Source organism: Sinocyclocheilus anshuiensis, unplaced genomic scaffold (assembly GCF_001515605.1).
Source record: "Sinocyclocheilus anshuiensis isolate Anshui unplaced genomic scaffold, SAMN03320099.WGS_v1.1 scaffold1932, whole genome shotgun sequence".
In the NCBI taxonomy this organism is placed as follows: Eukaryota; Metazoa; Chordata; class Actinopteri; order Cypriniformes; family Cyprinidae; genus Sinocyclocheilus; species Sinocyclocheilus anshuiensis.
In genome coordinates, this window is record NW_015555985.1 from 556,622 (window position 1) to 569,619 (window position 12,998).

The 12,998-nt window shown below is 37.4% G+C and overlaps 1 protein-coding gene across 2 annotated transcripts in view; it reads right to left on the reverse strand.

Moving 5' to 3' along the window:
- Positions 1 to 12,625, reverse strand: part of LOC107676083 (calcium/calmodulin-dependent 3',5'-cyclic nucleotide phosphodiesterase 1A-like) — a 78,286-nt gene extending 65,661 nt beyond the window's left edge. For both annotated transcript variants that reach the window (XM_016470605.1, XM_016470604.1), the window contains exons 1-2: positions 11,732 to 12,625; positions 9,994 to 10,020 (exon numbers count right to left, since the gene is read on the reverse strand). In XM_016470605.1, coding sequence (XP_016326091.1) covers positions 9,994 to 10,020; positions 11,732 to 11,829 — 125 coding nt within the window. In that variant the 5' untranslated portion in view covers positions 11,830 to 12,625. The remainder of the gene's footprint in view (positions 1 to 9,993; positions 10,021 to 11,731) is intronic.
- Positions 12,626 to 12,998: the final 373 nt, after the last annotated feature.

Here is a 12,998-nt window from a genome sequence, read left to right on the forward strand (position 1 = left end):
AAGTGGAGGGTGAGTAAATGATGACAGAAATTTCATTTTTGGGTGAACTATCCCTTTAAGTCATTATTCACTGTTAAGTGGAGGGTGAGTAAATGATGACAGACATTTCATTTTTGGGTGAACTATCCCTTTAAGTCATTATTCACTGTTAATCTTCTCATCTGCTGTAGCTGTCAAATCAAACATGATGACAATGATGTCAATGCATCTATGCATAGCGATGGAAAAATCAATAGCATGTGTCAATTTCCAGTTTTTGTATAGTTTACATGGCTTCTTTAATCCATTTTAGAGCATTTTCAGACTTGGATTATTAGAAAATATCTTCCAGTTTATTACTCAAAAACTCATCTTTAGAAAGAAAGTCATACGGATTTGGAAAAGTATAAGGGTGGGTAAAGTCTCATGAGCTGTGAACGAGCCACCGCTGAGAAATGCAATTTTCCCCTGGGTTGAGTATCTCTTTTTCTCTCTTTCTCTCTCACACCCTCTCTCTCTCTTTTTAGCTGTTCAGGTTGGCTTAGTCACACTGAAATTCCCGCCGTACCATTTCTAAGCCTTGTGTTCTTTTATTCTTGACAGACTTGTCAAAAAAAAAAAACTTGAATTTAGCTCTGAAAATTTAAGATGATGTCATGGAAAGAAAAAGAATCAAACATTTGTCGCATTTAGTTGCTAACGACTCTGTTCGGTTGTTTGTTTTTTTCCATAGCCAGGCATAGCAGTTTTCTCCCGATCTAAAACCGATAAAGCAATCATAATTTAACCTTATAGCCTCACACTGTTATTCATGCTGCTATAGCAACCATCATACGTGAGCGTGGAGCGGATAGTGCTGATATCAAGAATAAATGGGTTTTTGTTTTGTTTTCTGTTCACTTCTGCTTCTTTTTAGCTCACAGACAGCTTTTGTGCTTTGCAGCTTTATGCTGACAGCAAGTTATAAAATAATTGAAAATGGACAGTTGGCATTTTCACTTTTTGATAGGTGCTCTCAACATATTGATAAAAAATGTTTTCGTGAATGCACACCCTTTATTCTTCTACAATCACACAGAAAAAGCCACTTTAAGAAAGCAAGGATTTGGTTGTTTGCCGAAATCATTAGAGGCCTCGAGCATTCGCTGATTGAATGTGAGAAAATGGTAATTGCATTGCTACACTTTCAATTTCAGGCAAAATTGTTTGTCAGGGATTCGTTCTCTCTCCAGGTCATGATCTAATCAAGTCAAAGTCAGCCGGCCCTATTTAGACAGACAACATCAGGTGGAAATAAAACACAAAGTAAGAGAGGCTAAAAAATGAGAAGAGAGAGATTAAACAAGCAAGGACAAATTATGGTCTAAACTGCTCTCAGGAAATTGCTCAGATCACTGGACGGCTTCTAAATACAGACGCAGATAGCTGTTGTACAAGCTTATTGTTCTGGGTGCACATATGGTGTCACGCTCTGGTATTCCAGTCCACTAAACAAATTGTTTAGTTGCCAGCTGAAGCCCTGTTCACACTAACAGTAATTTTACCGCTGGAGGTTTGTGTATTGTTGGTTGTCAAGGCGCTCCTGCTGCGGGATGTCTTGATTTTATTTGTGGGCTTTTAAAGCTTTTGAAATATCTGATAACAAAAGCGATAAAAATAAGACGTCATTCTATTTTTTTTTTTCTTGCAGCTAAAATTAACATTATGCAGAACAGAAAGTTTTTACACTACCTTTCAGAAGTTTGGGGTCAGTAAGATTAAGGTTTCTGAAAGAAAAAGTCTCTTATGGTCAACAAGGCTGCATTTATTTGATTAAAAAATACAGTAAAAACAGTAATATTGTGACTTATTGTTACAATTTAAAATAACTGTTTTCTATTTGAATATATTTTAAAATGTAATTTATTCCTGTGATGTAAAGCTAATTTTCTCCAGTCTTCAGCGTCACATGATCCTTCAGAAACCATACTAATATGCCGAATTGGTACACAAGAAACATGTTTTATCACATGCTTAGTTTGTTTGTTCATGTTTAGGATTGTTTTTGTTCTGTTGTTTTGTCTTGTTTTCTGTTTTAGTCAGTTTTCTAGTTAGTTAATTAGTTAGTTCTGTTCTCCTTTGTTCCCTGCCTGTTTGTTTCTATGGTTACTGATTATTTTGAGTCCTCAGTTCAGATGTGTCTAGTTTGGTTCTTCCTTTGTTCAGTATTTAAGTATTTAAGCCTTCAGTTTCCAGTTCGCCTTTGTCCTGCATTGATTCTGTGTTAAAGTGGTGGTATTTTCACCTGTTTCATGTTTTGAGTGATATTAAAAAGTCTTCCTAAGTTCCTCCGTCATGTGCTTCATCGCAGCCACTAACCCGTGACTATATTATATTATAATATATAATGATATTATATTATATTATATTATATTATATTATATTATATTATATTATATTATATTAAGAGATAAATCTCATTGAAAATGATTGTCGGTCACTTTATTGCTGCAAGTTGCTGTCAGTGTAAATAAGTGATTAAAGTGCCAGTTCACACGAAAATGGAGGTTTTGTCATTTACTCAACCTTGTGTTGTGAATGACTTTTTGTATGGAACACGAAGCAATATGTTTAACAAAATTCTCAAAAAATAAAAGTGGATAGAGATCAAGGGCAGCGGTGATCACTGTTCACTTACAGTGACAGAACATTTTTTTCAATTAACTGTCCTTTTAAATAAAAGTGCACTAACCCAAACATGGTTTTTAGCTTGCTTTATTAATCAAATGAGGAACAAACGTAAATGGCTCTCAAATAAATCATAGGCATGCAGAGGAAGTGGATAAAATAAACTACAGCATTCATTCTCACCACATGCAAGAGTGTGTGTGGCTTATTTCTGACAAGAAGCAGAAACAGGCGCTCACTTCTGGCATGTTCACGGTCGCCTCTCTGACAGCTCCGAAACAACAGTAGATTAATAATCTACACATTCCCCAACGAGCTCAAGTAACACAATCAAAGACCCTAAAGCCTTTTTGCTCACAGGATGCCGGTCTGTTTGTTAACATCTGCCAATTTTTGGACTGCTTGAAATGAATACAGCTCCAGAGAACAGGAAACACTCAGTTGCCAGGAGACATCACCAGAATGTTTTAGCAAATGCTGGAGAGGTAGTACGAGGCCTGAGACAGGTACCTGTTGACAGGAAGCCCACACAACACAATACAGAAATATCTGGAAGGTCTACTGTGCAGATATCACATTTTCTTTCTCGCATTAGCAGCTAGCTTTAAAATACACACAGCATGATTATCGAAACACTAAAACTAAAACACTTTTTCCTTTCTCTTTGAAGTGTTACAAGCTCTTGGTGCATAAAGAAGATCTGTAAAGTTGCAAAGACTAAAGTCTCAAATCCAAAGAGATATTCTTTATAAAAGTTAAAAGGACACAGAATCACAATATGGTAAGGGGCGTAACATTTCTGTCACACGCTTGAGGTATTCGGCCAATCACAACGCACTGGATAGCTGGCCAATCACAGCACACCTCGCTTTTCAGACCGATGAGCTTTGTAAAAATCGACGCGTTTCAGAAAGGCGGGGCATAGAGGAGAAACAATAATGTACAGTATGTGGAAAATAATGTGTTTTTTTAACCTTAAACCACATAAACACATTTCATTACACCAAATACACAAAATAATGTTATTTTTAGCAACATCATATGACCCCTTTAACATATGACCTCAGAACTGACAGACACGGGCTAAAGTCGGTAATTACCCAGGTAACAAGAATATGATCTATGAATATTTTGCTGAAGTTCCATGAAGTTATGAAAACATTATTAGCCAAAATTCTGAGAATGTTTCCTATTAGCTGGGTATGAACTTTTAAGTTTTTTTGTCAGAAAAAAAAATAGACATGTTCATATTTTTTTCTCTTTTTTACTTACATTTACAGAAAGCTTATTTTAGTATTTGTGCAAAAATAAGTGCAAATGATGCACATTAGGTGTGGAATTGATACTTTATCTATTAATTTTTTTCTCTTTACTTACTGACATATACAGAAAGCTAATTTACCACTTACACAACAAACACAAATGCAAATGATGCACTTTTTGAGTGGAATTGATGCTTTATCTCAGAGAATGATGGAAAATATTTTCGTCTCACAAGCCTGTTGTTTTATACATTGTCTTTTACACTTCAACAGCTAATGACACAAATTGCTGGATGGCTACTCGACACTCGTTGTATATGCTCTATTCTTTTCTATTGTGTTTTCAGAGAAAGAGGGCCAACATAATGCTGCCTCTCACATGAACATCCAGCTCTTCACACTTTTATGTATACTCAACAGCCTTACAGACAGTGTTGCTCTAATGCAGTGGTTCTCAATTCCAGTCCTCGTGTACCACAGCTCTATATATTTTGCAAGTCTGTCTTATTTAACACACCTGATTCAGATAACCAGCTCGTTAGAAGAGAGCTCCATGTATGAACTGTACCGATTGACAGGGTCCCTAGACAGTGTTCATTGCTCCCTACTTCCTGAGCATGGGAAATCCGTTGTAGTTCACTTCATAACATTCATTCACGGATTTGCGCTATGCCACTGCCTGCAGCATCATCACACACAGATTAAACTTACTAGAGAAGTGTGACGTAATATACCTGTGTAAATAAATACAATTCAAATTCATGTCTCGCAAACTTTAATGCCCTCTGAATGGAACATATATGCTCCCTTCGAACTGGAATCATGGCGGAATATCCTGTGATGTTCACTTCGCAGGGCACTTACGGTTGAATAGAACAAACGTTTGAAGTGATAAGAGATACATACAAAATGTGCAGAGCGGTGGTACGCGAGGACTGGAATTGAGAACCACTGCTCTAATGTAAAGTTCAGTACTAGCAAGCTTTTGGTTTCTCTGAAGTGGTTTTGCTGTAGCTGAAAACTGAAAAGAAAATCTATGCAGTTGTTGTTATGTGTAAATGAGTTGAAGCCACATTAAAATAATGGTTACTTTGCCATTGTCAGTAAAACACAAATGTTCCAAGGTTCCAAAAGATTTTATTTTATTTATTTATTTATTTTATTGTTTGTTTGCTTTTTGCAGTCATGCTATAGAAGAACCATTTTGGGTTCCCCAAAGAACCTTTTAGAAAGAACTTTTCCACTATAAAGAACTTTTTTCGCATTGTAAAGATTCCATTGCTGTTTAGGGTTTCTCATGGAATTATAGATGCCAATAGAGAGTGTGGTGGTGAGACGGATAAGGTTGGTTCTTAATATGCTTTTTAGTAGGCTAAAAAGCCACATTATGCATGTGAATGTTTTCAATGAACTTTGTTGGGACAGTTTAATGGGGGCCTCTAGTGGATACATTACTCACATCTTCTATATTCCCAAAGATTTGAGTAATGATCCTTCATTTTAACACCATCTAGAATTTAACTCAATATCATTTAGAGACATTTAATCAATGAGACCACCCTACATTATTCATTACTGACAGCTTGCTGAACACCTAGCGCTTAAAGCACTGCTGATATAATTAGTTGGATTGATTATCTCCTCCATTATAAGGTGTCTCAAGCTGTCACCTCACATTCTATTTAAGTTCACACTATAGGACTAATTGTGGTTGAATATACTGTACTTTTCACACTACAAAACAACCACTTACAAAATTGGAGGTGTAATCTTATCTACAAGAGGGTGAATCTGATAAAAATATGTTCATGGGATGAGATTTTAAAATGAAAAGAAAAAAATAAGAGATTATATTTTGCATAACAGAAATGAAGCCTATTGTTAGAACATTTTTTTTAATTCTGGCATTGTTTTAGTCAATTAGTCAACTTCCCAGCAAATTATCATTACTGTAATACATCTGGATATTTTACTTTTTAGTTTTTGTTTTTTTTACAATCATTTATATTTTTTTATGACAATACATTTATTTATTTATTCATTCATTCATTTTTTTTACTGAGATTAAGGGACTTTTTTTTTTTTTTTATCTCCCATTACTGTTAATGCTGATTCTCATTATTAAAAGTTATTGTAATGTAATACATACAGTATATATGCTAGTCAAATATAACCAACACAAATTCCAGAATAACATAAAACAATATATATATATATATATATATATACTGTAATCCAATACATATATTTATACTGGTCAAATCTATTTTAAACAACATAAATTCCACAATAACATGATAATATATAGTTTTTTTCCACAGCACACTTTTTACTTTGTTTTTTTTTTTTTACTACATTTTTTTCAATGCTGATTTTCATTATTAAAAAAATACTGTAATGCAATACATATGTTTATGCTGGTTGAATATATGAATTTATGGGGGAAATAATGTCACAAAATTTGCAATGGTTCTAAAGAAGGCTTTGTCATTAAGCAAAATATGTATCTTATTTATTTCTCTTGAATTTGGGGTTGAATGTGACCAAGACTTGTTCCTGACCTGTTTTATGACATTCACCCAATTACAGTAACCAGTTTTCCACATAAACCTCTCCCACCTTCGGGACATGACTTTTTTTTTAATTTTTTTTATTTTGACACATGAATTACCGATCGACTCTTGTTTCCTGAGGTGAATACTGATGCAGAGATGTTTTTGTCCTCTCCAGAGATTCTCTGAAGTGCACACGCTGAGGTCCGCCTAACTGATAGTGGAGGGCTGTGCTTTGAAGGAAGGCCATTGTTGAGCAGCACCTCTCAGCGTGCATTACATGTGGGGCTGTTACTGAGGGCAGGCGAGTGTTTAGCATCAGAGGCAGTTATGTGGGGGTGCGTGAGGGCCACTTCACCTGAACTAGACTGCTCTGATTGGCCTTCACATAAGAGCTTGACAGAGGTTTCCACACAGAGGAGGGCCAGTGAAGGCATCAGGGCTCTTCAGAATCAGTAATGCTTTGTGTGTTTATGTGTGCGAGAGAGAAAATGCATTGACACATGTTTTATTTATGCACTGCATCTGTATGTAAGTACTTTGAACGCTTTGGCAGATATTATTAATTCATGTTTATTTGGCTGTTCATTTAATATGTGTCTCTAAATTTGCTGCATCATTTGCTTATAGCTGCATTTAAATAATTTCATAATTGATGAATTTTACAACATTGTTATTTTACTGTTTATTAATGTGAAGCTGCTTTGAAACAATCTGCATTGAATAAAGCACTATTTAATAAATGTGACTTGAGTTTGATTCCAAAATCCTTATCATTTTGGGATTTCATTTATAAGGAACAAAACAAACTATGCGAACATTTTATGAAATAAAGAAAATGAATTCAGAAAAAATACTAGAGCTATATCTAAACTTTGTTCTAATTGGTATGTTGTTTTGTTATGTTGGTAATCACATTTTGTTGTTGTGCCAACTGAAATGAAGACTGACACAGTTTTTATTTTATCCAGCTGTATTTACTCAGTGCAACTTATAACATCCAAGTGAAAGATGTAACACCAACATGTCAGGAAAAAAAAAACAGAATCACTGAGGATCACCCCCTCCTAAAAATTACTTGTAAACTCACCTTCTCAATGGCACACAAACCCATTTGGCTTTCAACTGTGATCAGCTGTGGTCATTTTGATGAGCTCAGCATGAAAAGAGCTTTCCTGGAGCATTTTTTAAGTCCTTGGTAGTGCAACTGAAGTAAACTATCAACTATGGGTGGCAAGACACTGTCAAAAGATCTCCGGGATAAAGTTGTGGGCAGGCACAAGTCAGGAGATTCCAAAAAATTCCAAAGGCTTTATCAATGCCTCAAAGCACAGTGAAGTCTATTATTAAGAAGTGGAAGGTATCTGGTACAGCACAGACCCTCCCTGGATCAGGACGTTGCTCCAAACTGGATGAAAGAGCCAGGAGGAAACTGGTCAGAGAGGCGACCAAGAGGCCTACAGCAACTCTGAAGCAGCTGCAGGAATTTATGACAAAGAGTGGTAATTGTGTGCATGTGACAACAATATCACAAATTCTCTACAAATGTGGCTTGTATGGGAGGGTTGCAAGAAAAAAGCCACTCCTCAAGAAAGGCCACATGCAGTCAGACTGAGCTTTGCCAAAACACACCTTGAAGATTCTGAGTCAGATGAGAATAAAATCGAATTATTTGCCCTCAACACCAAACAATATGTCTGGGAGAAATCCAATACAGCTCACCATCCAAATAACAGCATTCCTACAGTAAAGCATGGAGGTGGTAATATCATGTTATGGGGTGTTTCTCTGCAGCAGGACAGGAGCACTTGTCAGGATAGAAGGAAAAAATTGATGGTGCAAAATACAGTTAAATTCTTGAGGAAAATCTGCTGCCCTCTGCCCGAAAGTTGTCAATGGGAAAAAGGTTTACCTTCCAACATGACAATGACCCAAAGCACACAGCAAAACTGAGCACACAGTGGCTGAAGGAGAAAAAGGTGAATGTCCTTGCATGGACTAGTCAGAGACCAGACTTAAACCCCATTGAAAATCTGTGGAATGACTTGAAGACTGCAGTCCACAAACGCTCACCATCAAATTTAACTTGAGCAGTTCTGCAAAGAAGAGTTGGGTAAGTATTGCAAAGTCTAGAGGTGGTTCAACAAAATACTGACACAAAGGGGTGATCCTTTTTCCAACTCAGTGATTCAGTTTTTACATTTTTTTCTGACATGTTGGTGTTACATCTTTCACTCGGATTTATAATTTTTACTGAGTAAATACAGCTGGATAAAACAAAAACTGTGCCCGTCTCCATTTCAGGCTGCGAAGCAACAAAATGTGATTATTCTACTGTTGCGTTACAGTATTGTGCTGTAATCCTACCAATATTGAGTCAAGTCTCCATCTAAGGTTACTGTAGAATGCTGCCTTAGAAGGCATCTGCCTATGTATGAAGACAAGACTGATCACAATTCAATATTCAAATAGATATAAGAAAGAAGACCAGTCACAACTGTGAATATGACTATTATGATGATGTGATGATGTCACTGTTGGTTATTTTGAATGCTGAGTGTTCCACACTCTTAAAAATAAAGATTCCAAAAGATGGTTTCCGCAGTGATCCCATAAAATAAACATTTGGTTCCCCAAAGAACCTTTCAGTGAACACTTCTTAACAGCACCATTTTTTTCAAAGTGTAAATAACATTTCAATAATCTAAAGAACCGTTTTCTACGATAAAAAACCTTCTGTGCAATACAAAGGTTTCATGGATGTTAAAGGTTCTTCATGGAACCACAGATGCCAATAAAGAACCTTTACTTTTAAGAGTGTATCAATGTTCTATGGAAGCTTATAGTTTACAAAAGTACACCCAAAACTAAAATTATCCACCAAACAGTGCGAATAAAGTCAGTATGTTAAATGGTTCAGGCTGAATCAATAGCTCCAGTTCAATACTTAGTGCCAGGGCTTTAGAACAAACCCTAAGCAGAATGTTTGAGGAATATTAATACAGAGCTGCCATGCACGCGTTGCGATAATCTCTTCAGCATTCCATTCCAGAGCTGCCCCACTTCTGTAATCCGTACATCATAAGACAGCATCAGACAGCAAGTGCAGTTTGTATTGTGTGGGCTGTCACACATGGAAATGGAAGAACACCAAAGTCTCGTTTCTGGTTGATGTTTTGTCTGGATCGAGATGCTTAGCCATTTAACAAAGCCTAATTACAGAAACGGTCTCCTTGGAGCACCATGTTCATTGGCACAGGTGAAAGAGCTGGATTGTAATGTCAATATCTCTCCAGCTCCTTGATCAGCCCATTTAATCGTGATTTTAGCTGCAACCTTCACGTTAGCATGCCAGATCTTTACCCATTACGCAACCCCCACACTATGGAGGTGGCAATGAAACCATTAGTGACCCAGCTGGAGTGATAAGATTGCAGTTAGATTCATCTAGCCTGCATTACTTATCATGCATGAAATGTTCATTTGGTCCAATGAATTGCTGTGACACAAATAGAGACCAACTTTGGACTTACCTTTGAGATGTGCTTTTGTACTTCTGCCTGTAAGACAAAAAATGGAAGCACATTAGCTTGCAGCCATAATGAGCACATGCCATGGGAGAAAGTAGTTTTACCTGTGTAAAGTTCAGGACTGACAAGAACATCATGCTCTGTTTCCAGTGTGAACAAAGCCAGGATCTCAAGGAATTCTCACTTTCCCGCTGCAGTGAATTAGTCATCGTATGAAGCTGCTGTTATCTGATGCGATTTAGACTGAAAATCTAGGGCTCTCGCTGAGCATACAGGCATTGGAACATATTGCAAATCATTAGCTAATATATTTCATTATATATCAAACCACCTGCATAATTAATTTTGCTTTTGATTGTGTTTATTCCAACTGGAAGTTTCTGACGAACAATTGTGGCCTGGACGTTGAGCAGAAGGGCCATTTCAACACATCCCAAAACAACACTGTCCACCACAGATGAGAATGGACGAGTGCGATCAGTAGAGATAGATGGAGTTCACCAAAGAGGATTGGATGAGCTTTGCATTGAGGTGATGGAGCTAGACTGGTTTAAATATTGGGGTCAGCCATTCAGTGACTCAAACTTCCACAAATTTGCTTTTGTTGTACGTCATAATGTCTGATTAAACTGCCTTCAGCACCAATGCATTTAACATCAGACTGATGGTTATTTATTAGGTATTAGGAAGGTAAATTACTGCCGTAACAATTATGAATTAATATTGTACATCATCAATACCCAATAAAGAGTCAAGAGAATATTATTTTGCTGCTGTTTTGAATATGAAGCAGGGTTATTAACTAAAACCAGAAAAAAATATACACATTAACTGAAAAAATTAAATATATCAAAAAAATTAAATTAAATAAATTTAAAATAAAACATAAAACTATGCAGATATATTTTAGAAAATGAATAAAAATGACAAAAACTAAACACAATTACAAAAACTTAAAATTACATTGGAAAATATAAATATAAAATCTAATTTAAAATATTAAAAAAAAAAACTATAACGGTATATCAATGATACTAGAATAACACTGATATTAATTTTGCCAAATGATTCATTATTCAGTCATTATGACAGAAAAATAAGCTGAAATGCTTAGTTAATATTAAATTTCACATCAACTAACGATATTTATAAATATTCCAACTACAGTGATTGTGGTTTTATGCATCTAAGGGTATATCCTTTTATTTCTGTTTGTAGTATCAAGTGTGATAAATTATATATTATTAATTACTGTGGCTGAAATATAAGTGGAATTTTTAGTAATCTTTATTATGTTAAATTATCATTAAAGTAGTGCTGTATTGTGCACAACACTACTATTAGCTATAATTGTACTAACTACAGAGTTTGTGGTGCAATGTTCGATGTCTGCATTAAAAATTTAATCCACAAATGATGTTTGGATTGTTAAAGTTTCTCCACAAAATGACACAATCCAAACACTGCTGAACCGAAACACTACAAGAATGATTTGAATTCATTAAGCAAAACTGTCAGTAGAAGCAAGTATGTGAACAACATCATTGCTTGATTAGCCTTGACAGTCTCATTAGTATTACATTCACACACTTGCTGCCCCAAGAGTCGAGATTCACCCACTCCCAGCATCACAGCGTACAGTGAACACAACCACACTGCTCATAAACAGCTCTGCCGTTCCCTCTCTTACCAGGAATCAAACCGAGTGCTAATGAAAGAGTATGAAACAAGAAGCACTTACATTCCTTTCAGCCTAATCCACATCTTCTCCGTCTGGTCACACTTGGAGTACTTCAAGGAGTTCTCCAGTCCGTCCGTGTCGTTGGCCAGAGAATCCATGGTTTGCACGAATGCACAAGCGTGTGGAGTGTTCTAAGATGCAGAGGGATACGCAGGTATGAGATTCAACACGTGTAGCGCAGAGATCCGGGTCTTCAAAGCATCTCCGGCAGTTCGAGCGACACACGTTTCCCAGAGGGTCCTGCTCGCAGCTCCAAAGCGCATCAGCCCGTTTGAGTGAGTGTCAGCGCACAGACCTGTCTCTACACTAAGCACTGGGGGAACGCTGTCACAAACACACACACACACGTCACACAAATGTTTCTCTCTCTCTCGCTTGCTCTCCCACTGACCGGAAAAGCAGCGCTGTGCCTGATGAGTAGCCTATCTATCTGAAAATTTCACCCTCTCGCTCTTTCACCCTGTTGTTCTCAGCCTTTCAATCAGTCTATGATGGAGGCTGCGCTGCCTCCTCTTGACATCTCTAATCTCATGCATTTATACAAACACGCACACACCTTAACTACCGAAATGGGCACCCCTGTCGCCCCTCAGATGGAATCCGTTGGCTGGAGACGAAATGGTTCAGGCAGATCAACGGTTTCCCCCTCCTCTTCCGCACCAACGCAGAGGGAGAAGGAGAGAGAATCTTCTCCTCAGTCCTCACATCCTCTCCAGCATCATCATCCCGCCGAGATTCACCTGCCTTCCACCAACACGCCGTTCCTCATCATGTCATCGTGAAGCCCTCATATTTTACCGCGACTGAGCTGAGCAATAAACTCCCCCGGCGGCACTCCTGGTCCCGGGTTGGCATTTTAATGAAATTAACCTGCACGCTATCATCCCGCGCTCATCTCGCGCCCGGCAGCCTAGTTTAAACATGCTCTAATCCCCTCATTCCAGCGCAGCTGCAAGAAGCAGCGAGCTGATAAAAATTTCATGATTGTTTGTGAAGTACAAAAGGGTTAATTAGGCAGACACACACTCAGAGAGACCGTGAAGGGTTTCGGAGGACAATAAAATCAGCAAATGTGCTCCAGTCCGAGACAAGAGCACCTTGCCTAACATAGCAGCACCCCTATATCTCGTTTCTGTAAATAAAAAGGGAATTGTGGGATTGTTTCAGTGCTTTTGCAGCCTGGCATGGCTGATTTTCATTCATTGGGGGAAGGGCACATCATGTCCTGCCTACGGAGCATCCGCGGCATGAATAGACTGAATCCTAA